This window comes from Semicossyphus pulcher, unplaced genomic scaffold (genome assembly GCF_022749685.1).
Source record: "Semicossyphus pulcher isolate SPU_LCO1_2020_fin unplaced genomic scaffold, fSemPul1.0.p SCAF_6, whole genome shotgun sequence".
Classification (NCBI taxonomy): domain Eukaryota; kingdom Metazoa; phylum Chordata; class Actinopteri; order Labriformes; family Labridae; genus Semicossyphus; species Semicossyphus pulcher.
In genome coordinates this window covers 20,044,768-20,069,629 of record NW_027211737.1, presented here as the reverse complement: position 1 = coordinate 20,069,629, position 24,862 = coordinate 20,044,768, and the positions used below count along the sequence as shown (strand labels likewise).

The 24,862-nt window shown below is 40.5% G+C and overlaps 1 protein-coding gene across 1 annotated transcript; it reads right to left on the bottom strand.

Annotated features, from left to right (window-relative positions):
• Nucleotides 1–11: 11 nt before the first annotated feature.
• LOC138609920 (ras GTPase-activating protein 1-like) lies at nt 12–24,150 on the bottom strand. Its single transcript, XM_069682606.1, has 25 exons — nt 22,919–24,150; nt 10,618–10,770; nt 8,171–8,306; nt 7,249–7,319; nt 6,605–6,722; nt 6,351–6,382; nt 5,607–5,659; nt 5,278–5,428; nt 5,042–5,120; nt 4,744–4,867; nt 4,470–4,626; nt 4,247–4,334; nt 3,883–3,963; nt 3,440–3,597; nt 3,248–3,324; nt 2,963–3,135; nt 2,716–2,875; nt 2,415–2,557; nt 2,185–2,300; nt 1,988–2,074; nt 1,804–1,871; nt 1,631–1,719; nt 1,465–1,542; nt 1,220–1,354; nt 12–1,129 (listed from the first exon to the last, which is right to left on the bottom strand). Exons 1-25 carry the CDS (start codon nt 23,458–23,460, stop codon nt 1,046–1,048), a joined length of 3,153 nt encoding a protein of 1,050 aa, XP_069538707.1. The 5' UTR covers nt 23,461–24,150; the 3' UTR covers nt 12–1,045.
• Between the last annotated feature and the right edge of the window lie 712 nt (nt 24,151–24,862).

The following is a 24,862-nucleotide window of genomic DNA, read 5'->3' as shown; positions in this document are numbered from 1 at the left end:
TTCTACAAAGTTCTCTTCTTTAAACATAACCAAGCCACAAGATACTGTGTGCATACGTTTCTCCACCTTTGCCAGGGGGACAATGAACGACTCCATTTAGCTACTTTACAAAAAAACGTTTAATAAGTGCATGCATGTCTGATACAGTCTGTACTATTCAAAAAATTTCCTGCTGTAAACACTTTGTTTTTACTTGGTTTCTCTGATTATGTGTCTTGTCTGGCATTGAGAAGTTTCAAAAAAAGACTTACCAAATAATCAAAAAATAGCTGATACAATCGGAGAAAAAAAAAAAACTTCAGCTCGTCTCACTTATATACTCATGATTCCAGCAAGAGAATTTATTCTTAATATAAAATAACCATACTTTTCTGAAAGACTTTGTTCCAATCTAGAAAACAAAGAAAGAAAAAAAAGAACAAATAGACAGAAATGCTCGTTTTCAGCTCTTTGCGGATATTGTCACAACCTTAAAATAAATCAGTCAATTACAGTATAAAAAGCATAATCGCTCATAATCCAGTTACAAGAAAGGGGGGGGACTGAGAACTAGCTTCTTCATGTCAGTTTCCTCATATTGAGCAGGAAGTGGGGATACACTTTGGCAACCTGTGCTGTCAAAACACATTATGGGTACAAAGACACCTCTTAAAATCTTAATATTTGGCCCTCATGATGAAGGGAATGAAATGTACCCAAGTCTGAACACAGTTTATGAGGGAAAAATAACTTTCCTGTGCATACAGCTGTCAGTCATTGGTGCAAGTTTTTTTTTCTTTGTTTTTAAGTACTGCGTCGGCTGTTTCACTCGGCTGCTGTTGTTGCATAGCTCGCTTGTGGTGAACGGGACAAGATGGCAGGTGGGTGGGGATGGGCGGGACTATCGGAGGAGGACATGATGGAGGGTATTGGTGGTGGTGGTGGTGGTGGAGGAGGGGTTGCCATGGTGATGAGGGTAGAGCATGCTAGGTCTCCCCTGTGCTGCACTCCGGCGGAGGAGACTTGACGGATGATGGGAAGATGGGAGGAGAGGAGGAGTGCAGTACTACCTGTTGCTGTTGGACATGGCGTACTGCGCCTGCTTCTGCTGGAGGAGCTCTGTGATGGCCAGCAGCTTTTTCAACACGTGCTGCAGAGACGAGACAGGAAGGAATTAAATCTTATGAAACAGAAGAGCGTTAATCACGTGTGCTCAGCTGTGACATCATCCCTGTCTGACCTGCTGAGCTCCCCTCTCGTTGCTGAGCGTCCGAAGCTCGTCTGAGTGTGTGGCGCAGAGCTCGTGCAGCGCAGCCAGGTCCCGGGACAGATCCGTCCTAAAGTGCTCTGTGGCTTCAGGGAGGTCAGGGACGTTCTACAAATGCATTTAACAACTTAGTAAGCTTTTGGAGTAATCAGCCAGGGTCCACAAAGAAAATTAGAGACTTATGATAAATTAATGAAAAGGTATAAAACATTACTCACCCCTAACTCATCCAGAAACATGATCATCCTGTGTTTGTTGTTTTTGATAAAAGGGTTCACGCCCTCCATGTAGGGTTCCTGTTTGAGGAAAACATTTGATGATTGAGTCCACCAAAACTTACAGCAGACAAAAATGCAAATCATTAAGTAAGTAAATAATGCAAACCTTAGCACCGAATTCCACCAGGTTGGCCAGGTTCTGGACAGACTTAGCGACCAGTGTGAGGGTCCTGCCTGCTGCTGTAGACGGAGGGTCTGCAAGAAGAGACACACAAAATACACATTGTAACATATAAAATGGCAACAAGGGGGATTATATGTGTTTCAGCTGATGCTCACCAGCTATGATGTTGAACAATCTGGGGTTGAGGATGGCAGGACAGATCAGTCTTAGAAAGACGAAGCCACTGGAAAAAGAACGTTTGGTTTAAGTAAGATACAAAATAGATGGCAAATTTAAAACTGCAATAATAAGGGACACAAAACTCAGTGTGTCCAGCATTGATTATTAGTGTCTATTTACCTAACAACTCTCGTCCGCATGGTGGTGTTGGTGGGCCACTTCTGCTGCACAGACTTTTGCAGACAGCCGTAGATGAACCTCAGTGTCCTAGATGAGTCAGAAAGAGACTTATTATTAGGGTTCATTAGATTTGTTACAGTTTTAAACACACAAGCAGACAATATTATGTGTGAGTATATATGCTTGCGTGTTCTTACGGTGGGAGGATCTCAGCAGCCATGAAGATCTTCTCCACCAGCTCAGACAGGATGTTGAGGAGATGAGCCAGGTTCAGGTTCACATCCTCGTTCTTTTCCAGTTTGGAAGGGTTCAGCTAAAAGCAAGCGAGGACGCAGAGACAGTTTTTCTTTGTGTCTACATGAAGCACTGATATGATGAACAGGGGGAAATAGTTAAGGTACATATATTGGTGTCTGTAGGCGTTTACCTCGCAGGACTGTTTGCTCTCCATGATCTTGAGGATGGTGTCTTTTAGAGCGTGGTGAACAAAGGGTGTAGCTGTGGCCTTCATGTACTGCTCCATCAGTGTGCTGGCCAGTGTGGTTGCTCTGAACAATGTTGTTGCCTCATCTGGTGAGAGGGTTAACACAACATATGGACAAAGATGTGTTTATATTTGTGAAATAAAGGGACTCCAGACACAAGCAAAGCTGTTGCTATGCAGAAATATTGAAGGCTTAACACTAATTCACATTACAAGGTTAAGTCATTATTGCGGATTTTCTTACCCTCCATGTTAATCTCTCTGTCATTGAGTGTCCTGAGTAGAGGGGCTTCGGCATTCTCGTGTCTGAATATGCGCAGGAGGAGGCTTGCCAATAAGGTGCGGTCCTGACCACACACGTGGGCCAGAGCGTAGATGACATGGAACTCTTTCTGCAAAATCATCTGCAACAACGACACCATCATTTTTGAATACAGCAGCAGACAGGTAATGGATATTGTAATCAAAATCACTTCTCCATGAAAACAGACCTCTTTGAACTCGCTGTACTCCTCTTCGGGCATGATCTTCTCCATGGAGTACCGGGCACGTACCCGCAAGGAGCCCGGCTCGATGCCCTTCAGAGGCACGTGGGAGCTGAGAGGGAACCACTCATCAATCATCTGGCCCTTCTGCAGACGGTTCAACTGGCACCGCATGAACACTGAGGGAGGGAATGAAGCGTAGAGGAAGATGGATAGGAAAGGTGAGAGAGATGTGAGATAAGGCCGAGACTTACAGAGATTCAATGTTTTAAGATGTACAAACGTACTTACAGATGTCACTTTCTTTGCTCTTTTTTGTTTTGTTGCTCAGGCTGATTTCAAATCTGTTGATTTCACTCGACAAGTCACTGAAACAAAAGATACATACAATAATTATGTAAACAAGAACATACATTGTTAAATAGAGATGAGAATACAAAAAAGAAGGAATCAAAGTGCAGAAAACACGTGCGACAAACTCACTCGAAGATGAACTCCTCAGTGAAAACAGGATTCTGCCCCTCCCTGGGGTGCGTCTTAGCCACCTGGACGCTATTCAGGTAGATGTTACAGTAGGGGCTGTTGAAATATTTCACCGGCAGCTTGTGGGCCTCCTCTACATACAGCACGAGGCTGCTCACCTGAGAGGGGGAAAGGGATTTAGCACACAAAACACATATGCAGGAATAGACTTCCACCTCACAGACTATTCAAAAAAACATTAAACGAACAGTTCTGATGATGAAAAATCACTGATTCCTGATTATCCGAATTTTGCAGATCTGATTACCCCGTTTACACACCTTTATACACGCATGTAGCAAGTACGTAACTTCAAATATAGACTCTAAAATTAGCCACGGCTGGATTTCTTACTGATTTCCTTCACTGACATGAACACACAAAGAGGCTGATGATGTATGTACCTGTCGGAGCCTCTTGTTGGAGGTGGGCTGAGTGGTTTTCCTTAGGTTACTGCAGAAGGTCTGAAGGCATTTCATCCAATCCTGTAAAAGCAGGAAACTGTCAGAACATCTGTAAAGCATAGTTGCCATGCGCTCAGTCTCTGTGAGAACTCACAGAACAACACAGCTTATAAACTGCTCATTCAGTAGTAAGTATTTGAGTCATGAAAAATAAAAACACAGGCTTTAATAACAAAAGGAAGTCCAGATCGACTCTGCCGAGCAGTCCTTTTAGTGGACAGGAACATTTGACAGCATTGCGAGTCATTTTGGAGACAGAACACTCAGTTGTGCCTTTTTGGAATCAGCAATTTGATCTTATTACCTGTGCCTGCTCTGGAGCATCCCCCGCAAAGTAGAATATGTACTGTTCCTCACTAAAGTGCTGGACAACAATCTGGAAACAGTTTGGCCTGAAAAAGAAGCAATTGCAATTATTTTAAAACAGTTTGACACATCACTCATTTGAAGTCTGAGCAACGGATCTCTCAAAGCACTTCGGGTCTGCTTTACTTAATTGTACTAAGGAGAAAAGTTTCAGATCTCACCTGCCAAACAGACTGTCATGCACACCGTACACGGAGCACACACTTAGGTCGATCAGCCCTTTGGGTTTGGTGGCTCTCTTCTCGCTCTCAAAGTAGATGAGCTGGGCGTCATTACCCTCGAGGATGAAGTAAAGGTTCTTCCATCGTTTGCCTTTGCCTAAAGGGATTCAGGAACAGAACACAGGTTTATTATAAAGATAGATCCTGACTGACCTTACAGCAGTCTACAATGAGATAAGACTATTAACAGTAACAAGACAGATGTTACATGTACCTTTGTTGAACTGGAGGTAGCCTTTCTTGACAATGTTTTTGTAGAAAGCATCTTTTGTTTTCCGTCTGATAGTGTTATAAATTTCTCTCCCATCCACAGTGTCAGTAAGAACTTGTTCCTGTTGCTACAGTAAATACAAAAACAAAGCAAACAGTCACACGACCATGAAGGCAAAATCAGTTCCGTTCAGAGGGCCAGCTTACTTTACAAAACCTTTATGTTTAAATCATCACATCCCTTTAAATCAGAAAGAATTGCCCCTCAAGCCTCAGTAATGCTTGTATACTATTGAACCTACCTGCACTGAAACTGGATCTTTCAGGTTGTAGCCCTCGACAATCTGCTCCTTCTTGTAATGGTCAATGATGTCATCAACACTGCAAACACAACGTTATCAACACAGCAAATTAGTAACTGCAAGTCCAAATGCATAATAAAGGAAACCTACAATTTAATATGCTACAATTAACAGATTATTTGTATGTGTTATTCTGATGTAACAGCCTCAGAAGGCAGACACATTGCCAGACATACCTGTTGTAGTACCTCCCCCCCATCATGTACTGATTGTTGGGAGTGGGGGAGATCTTAAACCTTTGGATGTTTTCATTGGTACGAAAAAAGAGGGAGTAGTCCCCAGGTGTGTTGTCCGACGGTCGGACTAGAAAACTGCACACCTGGCCCACTGCGATATGAGAGAGAGAAAGAACGAGGATAAGGGAGGACGGTTTTAGTGCAGACTCAGCTGTACATTTTGATGAATGGACTTTGTTGTTCACAACTTATTTCTGACAGAAGAATAGAAGATAATGTCACTAATGATTAATCCCTTTTGTGGAATGGAAGGCAAAGAGGAATGGTACCTGTCATCAGCAGGTTGTAGGCCTCTTGTTTGTTGATCTTTCCGTGATACCAGCTGCTCAGAAGAAAGAGGTACAGAGCAAAATTAGCTCAGACAACAGCACGCAGATGTTCTGTAGAACCTACTGCTACACAAACATCTCTCAGATCTTACATTACAATTACTAATTGGGATATTAATCTGAGTATTTCACTGATCCGATATTCACAAAATTATTTAATTTAAACATATCAAATGTGCCCTTTTATGTGCTCTGTATTGAAGAAGAAAAAGAAAATGTGACCATAATGTAATTTATGACTCGTGTCCTCGAAACAAACACCCACGAGTCATTGACATCCTCAAGGTCTGCTTTGTTTTTCTCATCAGGTAGAACAACAAAGTCAAATTTAAAGACTGAAGGTGGTGATTTTATTGAGGACGCAATAATGACAATGTGCTGTCACGCTACTCTCTTTGCTAAAGCAAATATAAAACATCATTTATATCTTTAGGACAAAACAAACTAGATTACGTGAATAGAGGCAAACAAGGCGACTGAACTAATCAGGTGCATATTATCCTGTAATATGTTATCTTAGACTATAAAAAGGAAAGAACGGCTTCACAAAATAAAGTAGAGTAATAAGTCGGCACCATAGAGAATCATAAATAATGAGAAAAGTATGCATGCGAGCTTCATCATCCATCCCCTGCACTGAATGTTTCCCATCATCAGATATTGGATACTAAGAAAACAACTTACACTTTTCCCTCATGTGGATCCTCCTCCCGTCCCTGAAAAATATCAGAAACAAATCCATCAAGACACCAAATCTGACAGCTCAATGACTGCATCGTTTGTCATGTATGGACTGTAATAACCTCAAATGGCTTTCTCTTGATTTACATCATCCTCAGTTATTGACCACTACTCGTTTGGCTTTATTCCAAATAATTTCATGGGATGATTTGATACACATCTCCGACAAAAAGAGTACTGTTCCGTGCTGCACTTACCACCTCCTCCACCAGATCCTCCACAATGAGGCCCTGCTCCTCCGTGCGAACGTTAGTCACCCACATCCAGCCGTCATCCAGTTCATTGTGAACAATAAACATGTCCCCTTTCAGGAAGCTGCAGACACAAGGAGTCAGAATGGATATTAAGACAATGGTATAACACTGTCCAGATTATATTTCAAAGGGAAACAATAAAGAAATGTGTTAAACTCCTTGCAACATCTGCTATACACACGTGATAGTTATTTAAAACCATCTTTCAACGTGTTTTAACCTTTGAAATTTGGGATCAGGAGATCTAGCACCAAAATATCCCACCTTAAGACACTGGAAGGAGTCTGTAATTGTTGGTGGTTGTAGTACCAAAGCTTTACCAGCAGGTGTCTCCTCTGACCCATAATATTTGAAGTGAGTATTTCATGTCTATCTACTCCCTGAAGCCTGTCAGACTCTGGCAGACTCCAGGTGGACTTTGACTTCAGACAGATGTTAATCAGATTTAGGAAATCAGGGATAGTTGGGATCATCAGGAAGCTTGCCTACCGCTTCTTCTTTAAAGACAGGAAGAAGACTGTTTTTTAATAACTTTTGAGATGACATCCTTTAAGGCAGCCATGTGACATGCCAAAAAATCCACTTACCTGATCTCATCAGTATCTGGCACTTTGGTGTATGGAAGTATGGCCCTGACTCTCCTCCTGTCTTCCACAGGCTGCAGAAACATGCACACACAGAATAAAACTCTCATTCAGACCTTCCAAAACCACATCTATGTTAAATCCCCAAATTATTCCATAAAATCAAGTATTCTACTACAACTCCCTCAGAGAGATATCACACTGAGTTATAAAAAAAAAAAGGTAATCAGCATTAGCTCGAGCTTTGCCTTAAACAGTTCTGAGTACTGCCTGGAGGCAAAAGAACGAGGGAGAGGGAAGATGTGAAAAATAGATGTTCTTTAAACAAGCGGCTCAATAAAGGAATCAAGGTTGACTACAAGCAACAAAAGGTTCATTTCTTTCTACTCATTTATCAACCATACAAGATTCTATCAGATTTTCAAGCATATTTACTGGCCTACATTTCAGGAATAAGCATGAATTACTGTGGGTAAACAGTTTTTACATGCATTTGGCAAATAAAAAAAGGTCTAAATGTAGTTTTAGTGGATCTCAGGGGAATGCTCTTCACTACCTCTTAACTGCTACTGAGCTATAAATAGGTAAACCAAATTTACGACGTGCCATCTGTCAATCAAAAACAAACACCAAAAACAAAGGACTTCTAACATCATGTTAAGTGTTTTAAATGAGTCGGAAAGAGGATATTTAATATTACACAATTTCATGATATTAATATTAAGAGAAGGAGTCATTCACTTTATCAATTGTGCAAAACAACTAAGAGGGAAAAAGGAGTAAATATTATGTAATCTTCTGTCAAAAAGCCATGAAAAGAAGTTTAGAAATGTGTAAAACTTGTAGAAGAAAAGCTGCAAAATGGAAATAAACTGGATTCAACATTTTTTGATCTACTCTTTACTCGCCATGGTGTCGCACTCACCTCTGGGGGCGCTACTGGCGATAGCAGTTTCTCTCCTTTTAGCAGGCATGACACATAGCTGTAGTAACCAATCAGGTCTGATAGAGAGGAGAACCGTCGCCCACCTATGTAATAGTCCCCACACATGGCGATTATCCTGGTGAGAGAAAACACAACAATGATAAAGACTCGGGGAACAAAGCAAGAAAAAAATCTTTTGAATGAAAAATACATTTTTCAGGGAAGTTCCCCACACTAGCCCTTGACTGCTGCAAAACAAAGTAGTTAAATATGTTAAACCCCTATGGCAGCAAACTGTTGATATTTTGAAAAGGGTGACAAGAGACATAAGTAAAGATGGTGGGGGGTTCCGGGGGCACTGTCCCCCAGCAGAACAGTAATTTTAATCCGTAAATGAAGCCTTTTAGAGTGTTTTGAGTTTCGAATACTAGGAGAAAACAACGTGTACACACACACACACACACATATATATATATATATATATAGTAAATTGCACTAGTTAAATAGTTTAACGCTGAAAATAAATAAATAAATTAATCAATAAGACTAGTTAACTAGTTGAACACTGAAAATAAATAGACAAAACTAGTTAACTAGTCGAACACTGAAAATAAATAAATACATAAATAGCACTAGGTAAACACTGAACAAAATGTTATCGTATTGTACCAGTATGTTTTTTCCAATATCGTGCAGCCCTAAAGACAGCAGATACATTTGCATAAAGTGAGAGCAAAAACGAGAGTTTAAATTTGTTCATCTGACAGAAACAATCATTTATCTGGACTGCACCAACACCGTCACCACAGCTCATATAGACTATGACAAAATAAGACTAAATATCTGTACCACAATTCTTTGGACTTAGTAACTCCTACAATAACCTGAAAATTAATGGCACAATTGCATCATAAACGTCCTGCTCATAACCATATCCCATTGCAGAGCGACTAATCCTAATTCTCTGCTCATCAGTTGAGTGGATCTCTGATGGAGGCTTTATAATAAACCCACTTGTGCTATTACTCATTTGCTGCATGCACAATCTAAGGACATCGACCTTTCCAAGTGCAGATGACACGCAATTAACCTTGTGTTCATAATTCCTTTACAAAGGAGCTCCTTCCTTCCAGCATCAATGACATCATGGATACACACTAAACCAATGTCCAGGAGATGATGTCATTGTTACTTAATGAGAAAATGTCTACAATTTCTGGAGAAAATGTCTACGATTTCCAGGACACAAACAGTTTGCTTTATAAGATGATACAGTCTGACTAGCAAGTCAACATTGGGGAAGAGAGCAGCTGCAGGAAACATACTACTATTACTTTAAGGTATATCAAAAAAAAAAAAAAAAACTAAGGGAGGAGAAGAGCACATGCCTATGTTATGTCTTTAAACACTTTTGTGTTTAAGATACAAGCTGGGTATTACTACCTGGGTACTTATTGATCTCCTGTAACAATAAATATCCACTTTATCACACCCCATGCTCAAGTAAGACACTCTAACAAAGTAATACAGAATATAACATATCCACTGAGGGGGAGGACAGATTGTAATGCCTTAGCATTGTTGTTGTATTGACTGCAAGGTTGTAAAAACTCCATAGAATTGCTGCTAGACAAGTCTGCTGTCTTCTTTCTAGTACTGTAGGTCCACCCACACACGCTGCATAAAGGAAAAGCCTTCTGCATTACACGCAGAAACAAACTCAAGTGCACATAATCATAGGGTCCAGCAGGCATCTAAGCATTTAAGTTTATATGCATTATAAAAAATTGTAATACAAAAGATATTCTCAATTACTGTCTGATGTTGGCATATACAGATCTAATCGGTGTGCAATGGCAGTGCAGGGCGACAGGAAACCACTTTTCAAACCTAAAGGTGTAAACCTCACCTTGGTATCAGCTTATCTCTAAGGGTTGATATTTCACTGTAGTGTCTCTTGCTTTCTGCCCCTCAGGTTGGCAGGTAATGAATAACTTCTGTAGTTCCCTATCCTTTTCTTCTACATAAGGGAGGCAGCAACCTGATCCTTGTGAGATGGCATATTATTTTCTATTTAACCCACACAGGACTCTATAGAGACAAGTGGAGCAGTACTCATGCCGCACTAAACTGTAATTAGTATGGTGAACACAACTGGGACCTTGATAACCCCGGCTATTTTATGTAATTTCCTTGAAAATGTTTCTATTTCCCCATAAATTACTGCAGCAATATTGGATAAAGAAATTGGTAATTTTAATAAAACTTTCATCAGCTTTGTGCAGGTTTAGCCAGGTGAGGTCAGGTAAGGACAGATCTCTGTAAACAGGTACTTAAAGCATGCTAGCTAGCTTGTAACTACCTGAATTTGGCACTTAAGGCAGATTCCGACTGGGCCTATCGCTGAGAATAAGTTGTCGCTCATTGTTGCATGTTCTCCGTCATACCTGAAATGGTTGACCACGTTGGTCATACTGAGGAAAGACAGGACGAAGGAACCGGGCCGGCGGTCACTCTCCCTGATGAGGTAGCTGCCAGGGGTCCGGGCCTGGCGGAGCCGCTCCTCAGCAATGGTTCGGTCTAGCTTGCCATGGTACCACCTGAGGCAGACACACAAAGAGAAAAAGATAGATGGTGTGTTAGGCAAACAGATATGAATAAAAAAATAAATCAGATCAACCAACAATCTCCTGAAGTAAACGCAGTGGTTGAAAGATGTGAGTTATTGTTTTGAGAGCCCAGAAATACACAAGTAAGGTCTATTAACTTATCTGATAGAAAGGGCCGAATAATAATTTGAAGCCATAGTGCATCTGATATCAAACATCTTTGTAATCATTTACAGCAACACTACACTATTTTGAGTTCTTCACAGTCAAGTTAAATTAAATAACAAGATGTAAAAACTTTACATAAATACCAGTACTACAGAATCAAAGCAAAACCCATTAAAGAGACTTTCACCAGGTTACCTCATACCATGTGTGTGACATAAAATTATACTTTCCAGATCAGGTTTGGAAACTTCTTGAGGAAAAAAGTGAACTAGTCTGAAATAAATCAGTGAAATGCATATAAGATATGAAGCTTTAAGAAACGTAACTTCCCACTTTCATACAAGTACAACCCCGACAGGATGAGCAAACCATGTTTTCTAAAACAAACGGAGAGGGGAAGACGCTTAAAAGCCTTTTTTTAAGTTTCCAGACCACCATTAAGGTCTTGCTGCTTTCTGAATTAAACAGAAGCTTTAGGAACAACACTGGTTAAAATTTCAGCAGGTGAGGCTGAACTTCAGCGCTTCTTGCCGGCTGGGGTAAAAAATTAACACGCTTTTCCAAATATAGGCCACTGTTGCCTCTCAGAGCGCAGGGCAGAGGCTGAAAAAACATCCAGTGGTGAGAAGATGAATGGGGAGCTGCAGCAGCTCTTTTCACAGGAGACCTTCCCGGCTCCCATCTGGTCTGGGCGAGTAAAGTTCTGTACTTATAAAGAAAACGTGACCAAGGCTGCTATCATGGAGTAAGCTAGAGGAGGCTTGGTGAAGTGAAGAGGAGAAGTTTAAAGTGTGAGTAAGGGGGCTTCAGGGGGATTTGGGGCGATAAGAGAATTGAAGAGGGCGAATGAGAGGAGTTGGAGAGTCGGGCCAAGCAGTCCTTAAGGGGCCGGTGAAGCCGCAGGAAATACCACTGAAGGGGAATAGGGTAGTGAAGAGGAAGAGATAGGTGACAGCAAAAAGAATGGAAAAAAGCAGAGTGACAAAAATCATCCCACAGCTAGTCAAACTAGATAGGATCTAATTATGTTGGTACAATATGATTTAATGTGTTTACAGGTCCACCAACCCATACACACAACCCATTCACCTGTTCACACAACATTAACAAAACTCATTCTACAACTATTCATGAACCAGACTAAGAAAGACCCAAAGCACAACGTCTACAAAAACATCTTATGGTCAAATCTAAACACTAAGTTTTGACATGGTTAAAGAAAGACTGTCAGTAAAGCAGTGTGCATCAGCAGGTGATTATTACAGTATCTTTTTTCCAAGCCTGCATAAAGCCTGTGTTAAAAGTGTCTCTTTCAGTTCTTTAAATTTCTGCAGCCAAATGAAGGCAAGATGACACATACTGTATGTGGATACATCTGCATCCCAGAGGACTATTCTAATACACTTTGCCATCCACCATGATTTCATTAGATACAATCGACACCTGGCTGCTACAAAATAATCCTACAAACCTCTACACACATATGAAATGTTATTATAAATTATATTTTGCACAAGAAGTCAGATGCTGGCGACAACAGCCTCCACTCACACTTTGTAACTAAAAATCACTTAATAATTTCCTGGAGCTGTTGTCATCATGCATCACTGTGATTGTCAGAAGCTGTTTCAGAGAGATTAAGACCAGTGATGTCACTGCCTGAGATGCATTAATCATCACATGCTCCAATCTACAGACATCCAGCGCTGTTGCACCAAAAGGTAACTAGCAAGAAATAGCAATAGGGGTGTGAACTGTGAGGGCCTGTGGTAGCAGGGTAAGAACTTACAGAGCAGTAAGTTGCATGACAAAGATTATTCAATATGAAAAGAGGCAAAACAACCAAAAGTAGTAGTACCAACACATGTAAAGGAATCTCTGGAGCATATACACAAACATGTAGCAATGTTGCTAATGAAGCAAATGTTGGTTCAACTGATCAACACCTTGAGGCTGCACACCGTGCTGCTTGACAGGCTGCTTCTGTTGCTGTGGGTTACGCTGCGGTTCACATCTCAAAGAATAGCATCAGCTCTGCTATTTTGGGCCGTTAACAGTTGCAGGCAAAAGTATAAAAATAGCAACAAGTTTAATATAACTTTAATGCTTTCATAACGTTTAATCTAAAACAAAAAGACCAATCAACCACATACAATCTTAACATGTTGCATGAAGGTATAAAAAGATCAGAGGGAACTTAAAAGGTTGATTAAAAGGCTGTAGTGTCAAATATCTGAACATGTTTTTAATATCATCCTTTTCATTTCAGTACTTGTGTATTTTCATTTTTGATTCTGACTCTGTACTGATTCATTTCTTCAAATGCACCTAAACTTTGTTGTCTAAAAAAATAACTAAATGACAAATCACAAAAATGGGTAAAATGGGATAAGAAATTAAGAAATCACTTCTGACTGCCAACCAGTCTCCAGTTAATTTCCAAGCCTTCACCCACACACTATTACCAATAATAGTCTCTTGCTATAAAGAAGAAATAATCAACCTAGCAAGGAAGGTGGTGGTTAAATTAACAGAGCTGCCTTTGATCTACGACTGACAGGTAAATAATTAACCAGGTACAGTTGATAGAAAGAAGACTTGTTGCCCTCTGTACACTGTTGAGCAATGTGTCTAACAGCAGAAGAATCTGCATTTTGATAGATTTTGCCACCCTAGAAATTCCTAGAATCTGTCTGCAAGTGTTGATTTAAAAGGAGCTTTGTTTGCATAATGCATTTTAAGCATAGATTCAATACAAACCAGTGCTTTGCTTAAGGGTAGAATGAGGAGAGCTATTGATGTTTTAAAAAGCAAAAAGTGAGTTTTTAAGTTAACTGATAAATGGCACCGATAACTTATTTGTTGGTATCCTGCAATATTTATTGTTAGTTGGGTAAACATGTAAACAAAAACAGCTTGTTGGTGTTGCTTGATTACTGAATCCCACTCAAAGCATGCTCAAACCAGTCTGGTTTCTCTCGTTTTCATTTTCCTCCAGTATTGATTATCAGTGATCAGCTCAAACAAACACTCGACATGTTGGGCTGCTCCTGTATTTTTGGTTTGGCTTGCTATTTATTTTTATTCATTATCCAAAACATATAGTTTATAGCCGTGGTACTCCTCTGGTATTTTACTGCTGTATTCTATGGTTTCTGTGTTGCTATAGCAACAAAAGCCATGTGGATTTGTTGTTGTACTATGCCTTGAGGTCATCTGTATAATTTACAAACCATTGTTAATTAATTTAGTCTCACAAGTAACACAGACACCTCTAACATCCTGGTGCTGCACCTCCAGGAGAGATTCACAAGTACAAGTGGCAAGAAATATTTGATGTTTTGTGAAACTTCCGGCCTATTTATAGATTCGAAAAAAAAAATTTAGATTACATTTCTGTGGCTTTATGTAAGGGCTATAATATTCCATTCTTGAATTAAACTGATGTGGGTAGGTAAACAAGGCAGGAAAGGGTGTTAAGAGCAACAGACTGTGAGCATAAGCCATGCCAGCAGTGATAGGATACAGTGCTACTATCAGCTTGAGGAATGCCTCGTCATGTCAGTACATGAAGAGTGAGCTGCACAGTGACGTCCGGGTTCTTTCTCAAGGTAAGGTAAGGTATTCAACTCTCTGCGTACAGTCCCCCCACAGTTAGGCTTAAATAAATGATAAATATTAAGTGTACACAGATCTTAAAGCATGGTAGGCAGTCACAGGACTTTCTGTACTAACAGTCACTACTGAGCAGACTGAGAATGAGTCACCCACCTATATCAGTCAAACTTCAACCCTAATGCCCACATCCTCAACTTCATTTTCACACCGGACACCAATATGTCAAGACATCACCGTGATACAGTATGCACAAATGATTCAGCTGTTCCTGTAAGCATACGAGTTACTAGGTTAAGTTAGAAGCACTGTTGAGCTAACTGTGTCATGCTGTCAGGAGCAATATTACTGCACGCAGCAAAAATCGAACATGCCCGAGCCTAGTGAGCTTGGGCAATATGCCAAAATAATGAGCTTTGGCTCCAGCAAACATAGCAGCACAATTTTATTGTGTATACAATCCTTCTGGCTATGTTTTAAGGCTGAATGACTTAAAATGTTACATCATAAAGCTTCGACAGGACAGGAGTGACAAACTGTTTGCAGATTATGCCTGTAGTGTTGAGCCTAGTGTTGAGCCTGTGGTTTCCTCACAGTTTAAAGCTTTAGATTTTTTTTTTCTTAATGAAATTAAAGATATTTATGCTACAAAATTAATGTAGAATTGTCTTTGAGAAAGTGCAAAAGGTGACAGAATAAGTCATATTTAAATATATTAATATTTTGCAGAGTGGATAAAAAAATACTTTAACTGAGAAAAAAAGCCACTGTGTCCCAAAAATGTAGAAAGTAATCGGTTACACTTTACTTGGATGAGTATTTATATATTTTATAATTCCACAATGTTGTTTGTGCCCTTACTTCAGTGAAAATATGTGAGTGTATGCCATGCATGTGTATCGTCGATGTTTTAATTAAATGGGCAACAGCTGCCGCATACAGACATGTTTTTACACAGCAATATAAATGTGCCAATATAAATAAACTCTAGCACTAAACAGCATACAGTGCTTGCATTGTTCGGGTCATTAATATGCACTCAACTCATGATTATTGTATTTTACACAGCACTTGAAGACAGCAACACCAGCATGTTGTATAATCCCGAGAGGAGAAATCAGGCAATTTTGAATGGATTATGAAAATGACGGACAATAACATTATGGGACTGATTTAGTAATAATAAAATAAACTTTCTGTATATGCTCTAGGATGATAAAGCACATTTAAATTATTTGGGTCAGAGTTCGTCATCCCAAATTGGAATCAATGCTAAAATAGTCCAGAAGTTGAAGCAATGACAAGCTTCAGTTTGAAAAGGACACCAAGTCTTCGGAAAGATTTTGTGCTCAAAACGAGGTCAGCGCATACTCTACTGACCAAAATCATTCAACCCAACTATTTTTAAAAAGTAATGATACACAGAGTATGTTGGGTTAGCTTTTACCATTTAATAAGCCTCAGTTAATGGATCGCTGCAGCAGCTGTACATCCTCCATTCTTAAAATACTGTTGAGGCCTAATTCAAATGTTTAAATGATAACTCTATTAGTGCCATAAATTGTATGACCAGCTATGTTAATTTCTATTTAATAGAAAATATTACAAAACTTGTATTGTATCTGCTAGAGCCAGGTCTCTGTGCCCAATAAAACTAACAGGACAGAAACAGATTGATGTGATTTGAGCGAGTTCCCTGTTTGCCTGTCTCTTTCTCATTAAGCTCTTTCTCTGCAGCTTCCGTCTCTCTTCTTCAATTTTTCCTGTTTAGATGGATGCAGCTGCACGGCCGTACTCAAACATCTCCACAGACGTACTGTCAGCCCTCATCAGTATCAAAAAGTAATGAAAAATTGCATTACTGTGCATTAGCGATGCACCTCAGGGGAGTTGCAGACTTTCTATACGGGGTACTGAGCACAACATGTTTTCTACACTTGAATTAAACGCCTAGCAAACACACTTCATACACATTCCCAACAACCTCATTCCCCATTAAGCTGCCTATGTGTCATGTATTTTTATGTAGTTACATGTGCAACATGACCTTTCCTTACTTCCATGGGTAATGTCTGTGAATTATGTGATTAAACAAAACTGGCACATTACTGCACCATAAGTGTTTGAGTACTCAGTGAACACTTTACCAAGCAAAACATTAAGAACGCAAATAGATATATAGTAGATTTCTGATCTAAGAAAAATAAGACATGCACAGTTAAAAATAAGTTGACAAGCAGGGGAAGTCAACTAGGGAGGAAGGATTAGAGTTGCAGGATGATTTGATGCCCCACTTACGCCGAGTTTGCCCTCTGCTGCATCTCCCTCCTGTATCCCGTCTCACAAAGTGCACCCACTCCGATGATATTGCATCCAGCCGGGCAAAAACAGTGAGCTCCGATTTGGAAGGCAACACAAAAGTAGCTCTAAATCCATACAAGGCATGATGATGCGACCCTTCTTCCACCCTGTTACAGTCATCTCCCTTTGCGAGGGTCAACGAGCAACATCCTTGGGAGTAAGATGAGCGGGAGGACACAGAGATGAAGACTGACAGCCCGCATACATTAAGTTGTCTCAACTAATTTAGGAAAAATTGAAGGATTATGCCTGGTTCTGTTATTCTTTACACCCTGTCCTGAGGAAGTTGGTGCGAGACAGAGGCAAACTGCCGCCTCTTTGCTTCTACTTCATCCTGCTCTGACTTTCTCTTCTTTTCACCCTTCCCTCTTTCTCTCTCATAAAGCCGCGCATCATGAGCGTGCTGCCTATTGGTTTTTGAAGCAGTGGGACAGCAAGGGTAGGGAGTGGTCTCTCTGCAAACACAGATGACTGCGTGAATACACATTTATGTGCCACCCATGGATGCTTATATACACAGAGACGCATTAGTGAAAACAATCCATACAACCTTGTGACCTGCACTGCCCTGAGAGAGTACTTTATATACACCTAGCTTCAAACATGCTTAAAGATTAAAAACATAATGACGTAGAAATGCCTAATCATCAAAATGTCAATCTTACACATAGCATTCTTTTAGTAAATGAACAACTGCTAGAGCTTTCAATGTTACCATTGTATGTGCACCAATAAACAACCATGCAAATTGTGCTCCCTTAACCATTAACTTATATTTGTGTTAAGGTTTCCACAGTGTAAAGATAATAAGGTATAAAGCTGTGGAGGACTGGCAGCAGCTGTGCATTGGTTTTGCTTTGCTTTGCATGTGACGGACTGCCGTAGCTTGTTACCTCAGCCAGGGCAGGAGAGTGACAGCACACAGGGGTTGACTTTAACTGTACAGATGGAGAGATGGGAAAAGGCTATCTATTCATCTCCAGCCTCGGTCAACCAATCATCATCATTTTAATGCCGAGCCAGACACACGTGGACCAAAGCAGACATCTCGGCTTTCCTGCTGTGAATCAGCCACCCTGAAATAACATCATTACATCAGTGATAATAGGCTTCTCTGTCATCTAACCTTACAATATTCTTCCTGAGCTTTTGAGTCTTACAAGCAGGGGCATCAAATTAAAAAAAACCTAACTGTAGAATTTAAACCATAATTTCTTGTCAAAATGTCTTATATATTTAATACGGAGACAGACAGTGCAATGTGCAATGCTAGCTTTTAGCTGTGTGGCTCTACAAGTTGCTATGTCCTGACAACACTGTTAAAGAAAGCCCTTTATTCTAATTGTTTTGTAGGATGTAATGCCTGTAGTACCATCGTGCTTAGGTATAACCTGGCACCGCAGCATTTTCTTTGCAAAGAAAGAACCCACCTCGTCATTCAGCACACCTAACTAGTGTGAAAAGTCATTCAAATAAAAAAACCTGGGTATTGTCAAACACAACTGAAATGCTCCTGAGGATCCTGTTAAGGCCACAATGAGAGGCTCAGAAGTCTTGAAAACAGGATGCACGAGAGAAAAGGCAGGGCAGTGTGGGTATTGGAAGGGCATGACAGGACGTTGCGTAACACATTGAAAATGCATGGAAACCATAGGCTTTGCCTTATCAATGCACAACACAAAGCTTACACTAATAAAAGTGTGACTGGTATTTCAATCAATGGGTCTAGTAAACCAGGCCCAAGCAAGTGCATCCTTTGCTAAATTGGCTTGGAGACTGAGGGGGGCAGTTGTGCAAAAAGGGGCAAACGCAGTTTCAAAGAAGCTACAAAAGTCTATGAAAGTTTCCAGACAGGATACTGCAGCAATTTAAAAAATGTACGGCAGGAAATTACTGGCTTAATACTAATTGCACGGCTCACCAGTCATCAAAAGTGTGTAATGACTGATCCAATCCCATTAATAAAACCCTGCTTTGTTATAAAGTGCTGTAAGATTTTGGCCTTGGAAACAATCTCCCTCAGGGAATAACCTAGTTAAGCTATGTGACATGATCCTTGTGCCATTTCAGCATACCATTGTCTCTGCCACCGTACACAAAGGGCAATAAGGTAGTGTGTGGACACTCAATTAACATTGTAGCTACAGAGATGTTTCCTCAGCCAACCTCTAAATCTGGTAAACTCATTCACATCGCCACTGATCTTAAATCCAACTTTTCTTTTCCCTTTTACTCCTTCCTCCAACCTCCACCTCCTTAGGGAAACCCTTTATGACTCAAAATCCTTGCTAATCTTCGTGGAAACTCAAAATCAACGACCTGTTTCCCAACATGCTGTTTGTTTAAGCTCGGGTACTGGGCTGCAGATTTCTGGTGGCTGCAGGAACGTGCACTGTAAGGGCCACCTCACAACTTCACTTTGTTAGCCGTCATCAGTGTGAAATTCTGAAGTGCTGCATCCATTGTGTATGAACGACACAGTGTTGTACAGAGGTGTGAATAAATGTGACTGCTGTTTGTCTGGCTGTCACTCTCACAAACATTTGCACTCTGCCGCTCTCTGCTAGTGTGCCAAGATTAGCTTTCACAGCCACTGTGCAACACACAGTGGGACTGTTTCCAACAGTGTGGAAGTTTTCCACCATCACTTTTCCAACATGCACTTTGCAGGCTGCTAACATAACTCAGAGGAATACAAGATGAGTTTTGGAGCCCGATTACAGAAAGCATACACAGCTACACAGCTGAATGGGCAAAGTGAGATTCAGAATCATTCAGGGCAGTCAGCTGTGAATGTAACATCCATTGCTGCCAATTGTAGATTTGCCTCTGGCATATGCTATCATAAGAACAGTGAAAAAAACAATGTATGCATGACTTGTATTCCACATACATTGGAGGTTTACATATGCAATGTGACACAAGATGCATTGATTTTATGCCACAAAACGTGGCCAGAGGCTTTATTGCCTTCAGGCCAGAACTTGAGCTATTTTCATGACTGTGATACATTTTGCCTGAATCCCTGTATATTAGATTAGATTTTATCTGTAGGACAGCACCACGAGATGAGAGAGTGACCTCACAGAGAGTCCACACATATCAGCCCTGTCCATCACAGTGGATCAGTGGCACATCCTTAAGGAGGAACAGACCCTGCCCTTAACTGGGTCATCATTGCAGGGCAAAGGAAGCACCTTATAACTTGTCTGTTCTCAAGAGGCACCCACTTCCACACAAGAGGATGAATGAAGGCTGTGCGCCTAGCCATTACAAGAGCTGATGGCAGGTGTTTTCATAAGCAGCAAGCACATATACGTCCATTCTTTTTTTGGCCTCAATGTTTTATAAAGTAGCTCGATGTTTGCTGTGTACAATAATCCCATGTAGTTGTAAATTATTATTATTATTACCTAATAGCATTTCTATACAAATATATATATCATTCACATTGATGTGAACACATTTCAATGTCTATAAAGGCTATAAGTGTAGGCCTCATTTTATCGAACACTAACATGCACTTCCCAACACCTATTGGGAAATAGCAGGCTAATAATACCCAGAAAACTAAAGAAATGTGGTCCAGCTTTCCGGTGCATTCACCACCACTTCAAGTAATTCACAAAGACCACAAACTCAGAATAGAGGAAAAGCTTGTGTTGTGTATTTGCCTTGCACAACTTGGTTGTGTAAAATTTCTCAGAGTGATAATGGTTCTATTTGACTGTCACCAGTGTGTAAAGTTATGTGTTAGTGAGTGTGGCAGAGAAACATTTGACTACAAGTCTCTCATTGTGAAACACGCAGGACCAAAGAAAATCAATGGCATTCATGCACAAGTGACAACTGTTCCCCTGCCTCACTGGCAACCCTGCAAGTTGATAAACTGAAATGGAAGTGCAAACCAATAAGGAAGTCAGTCTTCCCTTGCGAAAAATACTACTTCCACAGTATTATAATATGTGAGAACTCAGTATTCAAATACGTTTAATTCCATTTAGGGTTGTTCATTCATTACCAGTTGAGGAAAGACTGGTGAAATATTGCCCCCCCTTCCTCTGTAATCTGACAGGGAGATATAGGGTGGCTCCTAAAATAAAAGCTGAATCCACACTCCAGGCCCAGTCACTTCCATATCTTACAGTATGAGGGCCAGAAATGACAAAGCTCAGCAGCTCCCTAATTAGACTGTAACAAATGGGAGAGCTGTATTTAGGTTATTACAACACCAGCGAACGCGCGTTTGGACGTGTGCTTCTGTGCATGCCTGATAAATTCATACAAATGCCTATAATTAGAGATGCAATTCTAAAATACAATGCTTTGCATGCATCCTCGTGCTGTAATCTAAAATGGTTTCAAATACCCTGTTATACGCCTGTTTCACTTTAATTACAAACAAAATAAAAACATATTTCTAACACATAATGGCCATTGTGCCAGACGACTGTAAATTGGCTATGATTAGACAGTTGTGCAGCAAAGCAGGAACATTAAATTATCCTGTAAATCCATTTAAATTTTCTGTCTATTACTACAGGGTGCAATTATCCTATTGCAATGACATACTAACCTTGTATGCAAGTAGATGTCATATTATTCAAGTCAGCCAAAAAGATTCAGTTTACCTCTTTAGAATACAAATGTTAACAAGTATATGAGCTGGCCAATAGATCCGAGTTAAGCATTTGAATAATAACTATTACATGTTTTTTTTTTAAAGATTACAGTGTTTGCATCCCCTGAATATTGAGCCTATTCGTGCAGGTAATTACAGCACCATGAAATAAATTGAACTCTAAACAGTTTGAGATATCTTGGTCAGAGTCAAAGATACAGTAATGTAACAAATGTTTTTCGATACAACTGAAAAGGCGTGAATAGAGATGTTGCTTTCCTAGATGACAAGCACTGACCTCAACTTGAATGGAATTAAGCCCTTGTCAACCTGCACCTCTTCCTCAAACTTGCTCACATAAGCTGCTTCTGCTTTCACTTCTTTCCAGGCAAAACTGACCTGTCACCCGCCTAATTTCTCCCCCTTATGAAATTGAACAGCTGATACTATACGATGAACAAAAGAGCAATATACTACCTGCTAAATGGAAATAATTGCAGAAGACTAATAAGAACGCAACAGCCAATCCAACTTAAATGCAGAATACATAAATTTGTATGCTCCAATTATTTTTTTTTTAGATTTAGATAAGCCTTTGTTTTCAGTGTTCAGTATCTTTAGTCATATTTTTAACAATAACATACAAAAAAAGATGCAAGTTCTTCACAAATATTTTGTTGAACCATTTAATGTCCTTATACCATTTGTTGGAATATTACGACAGGATGTTTCTCATCCTTTTACCCTCAAAAGAAGTAGCTTTTTTTATGACATTCCCTGTATTAATGGTAGATTCATCAAACAAAGTGTTTCTGTTCTAATATTTCCGTACTTACTAATAACTTAAGCAGTGCTGTGAAAACAGCTCATGTCCTTTCTTTGAACAGCTTTCCTGGTATAATGCACTTCAGTTCACTGAATATCCTTTAATATTTCATCATTTCTTGATTAATTATTGATCCATAAAATCAGCCATAAAAACTGTCCTGTGGGGGCAGAATGCAATTCAACAACAATTTGCTTTTATTTAGCCTGGTTAAAGAATTGCATAGTCTGCTACCAATTCAACATGATCAGAGTCAGTTTCAGTCCTCCAAATAGTGCCTTTGTAAATGTAAAACACACACAGTTGATAAAAGTATGTCTTGTTATATTGTCATTTTTTAAGTGCACAATGGTTTGTTATTGATTATACAGCACATGTAGTAATGATAGTGGGCTGTGAATGTGAATCATAACTAATGACAGCTGTGTACAGGAGTTCACACTAAGACAAATTCAGACCTCACGTAGCCTATATGTCAGCAAAAAGGGAACTTGGAAATGTTGATTTCAAGGTGTGAGTTTGTTCATTTCTACTGTAAGTATACTTACTGGTTCGTGGGAGGTGCAGAGAGGGGGAACACCACCTCTTCTTCTTCGTATTCAGGTCCATCCTGCATGTCGCTTTCATCCACAGTGCCGCCGAGCCCCCCGCAGCCTGGAGGGGGTGGAGGAGGTGGTGGCAGTGGGGGGAAGACAGCGGATCCATCCGGGCCTGTTGATGTGGGTGAAATCCGACTTACTGGACCATCCGAAGTGGGAGAGCTGCAGACGCTGCCAACGGTCCCTGAGGTTGTTCCTTGAAAAACTGAGTGTCCACCTCCTGATCCGCCACTCCCTGTAGCGGACAGCACTGCCCCGGTCACATCCCCGGACATGGGATAGATCACACTTATGTCGGCAAGTGAGTCCGGAGAGGTGTTTGAATTTTGGCGGAGGGTTGGTGCTGGTCCTTGTCCCAAATCAGGGACTCGCACTCTGCTCGGCTTGGGATAGTAGGGGAAAGGGGCCGTCTCCGGGCCTCCTCCGCCTGCCACCCCTGTCCCTGCGGTGACCGAGCCCGTATCCTCACTGCTGACCTCCGCAGCCATCATTCTAGCAGAATATGTAGAGGGGAAAAAGTCCAGAAGGGAACCTGCCCTTCCCCTCTGTTCTTACAACACTCCTTCAGTGTTTGGGCTCTGGGGAAACAACACCAAAAGTTTCTCAGAAACGCGTTTAGCTAGCCAGCTAACGTTAGCCGCCGAGCTAGCTTAGCTTCCTTGGCTGCACGAGCGGCCGTTAGCTTCAGCTCGCATTCGATCGCTGCTCGAGCGCCCAGCTAACGCTAGCGGGAAGGCTAGCAGCTTCGAGACACTTGATGAGTTCTTGCTCGCTATGTCTTCATTGTTTCCTGAGTTTAAAGTTCACACAAAAACACCACATGAAAACTAACTATTAAAATGTTTCAAAGAGAATATTAAGTCACCAATATTTCCTGTTTCTCCGCTCGGACTTCACCCTCGGCACCAGGCGGACCACTTGTCGGGGAGTGTTGTTTTATTGTCACTGTTGTGTGTAACCCCCGTCTTTTTCCAGTGTTGTTGTTTTCTTTTCTTTTGAGTTTCCAGCCGTCTAAAATAGTCCACAAACGACCGAGTCCTATCAACTAACTCCCCGGAAAGGTATGTTGCGAACTATCGTAAACCCCAGTACATTATTGTTACGCATGCAAGCTAAGTTCGCCTTTATTTCTGGGTTTCAGGGCTGGTGGCTTGCCCGCTGCTGCGCTGCTCTTTCTCCCCTCCCTCTCCCACTCCTCTCCAGTCAGCGAGCAGACACAGCCAAGTGAGCGCAGAGCGGCGCCGGTTCCATCCATGACATCTTCTATCGGTACTCCGAGAAATGGGACTTGCTTCCAATTGGTATTAAGCTGCTTTACAGGTGATAGTGGTCCTATTTCTTAAAAATCAGTTCTTTTTCAGGGTCAGACAATAGATGCAGAATAAACTAGGAGCTGTAAGGCTTTTAGACCAGCCTCAACATAACTATATCTATCTTATGTTGAGCTATACCTTACCCTGTATTCAGTAAATTCTGACTATTTAATCAGTTACTTTAAGCAGTAAACAATACCTAACAATTAAACATTTTTTTGGTTATCTGATAAGTAATGTGATGACATGAACAGAAAATATGAACGAGAAAAAAACTGAATTCATCTGAAATCTTTTTAGTAGTAGCCTAATAATTAAATCATAATTGTATTGTTTTTATTTATTTTTGGGCAATGTACATTAAGCCTGTGACATACATCTGAATACAGTCTTAATCTAGCTCTGATTTCATCATAGAAAGTGTATATTTGTTTATTTTATCTGTCTAATAACAGATACATTTTAATTTAACTCATTCGGCCACAGCATTCTGTTTGCTAGATTGGCACAAAGTGGTTTGTTCCAGTAAAGTCAGAAAGTGCCACTTTACTCTTTGTAAATGGATTATTGTTTGTCCCCT

Bases quoted from the DNA above. Each gene is read 5' to 3' on its own strand.
- LOC138609920 (XM_069682606.1), bottom strand. From the start codon at position 23,460: ATGATGGCTGCGGAGGTCAGCAGTGAGGATACGGGCTCGGTCACCGCA. The intron at 8,307-10,617 runs GTATGACGGAGA...TTCTCTCACCAG, and splicing joins AACGTGGTCAACCATTTCAG to GATAATCGCCATGTGTGGGG. The intron at 2,876-2,962 runs GTCTGTTTTCAT...TCGTTGTTGCAG, and splicing joins AGTACAGCGAGTTCAAAGAG to ATGATTTTGCAGAAAGAGTT.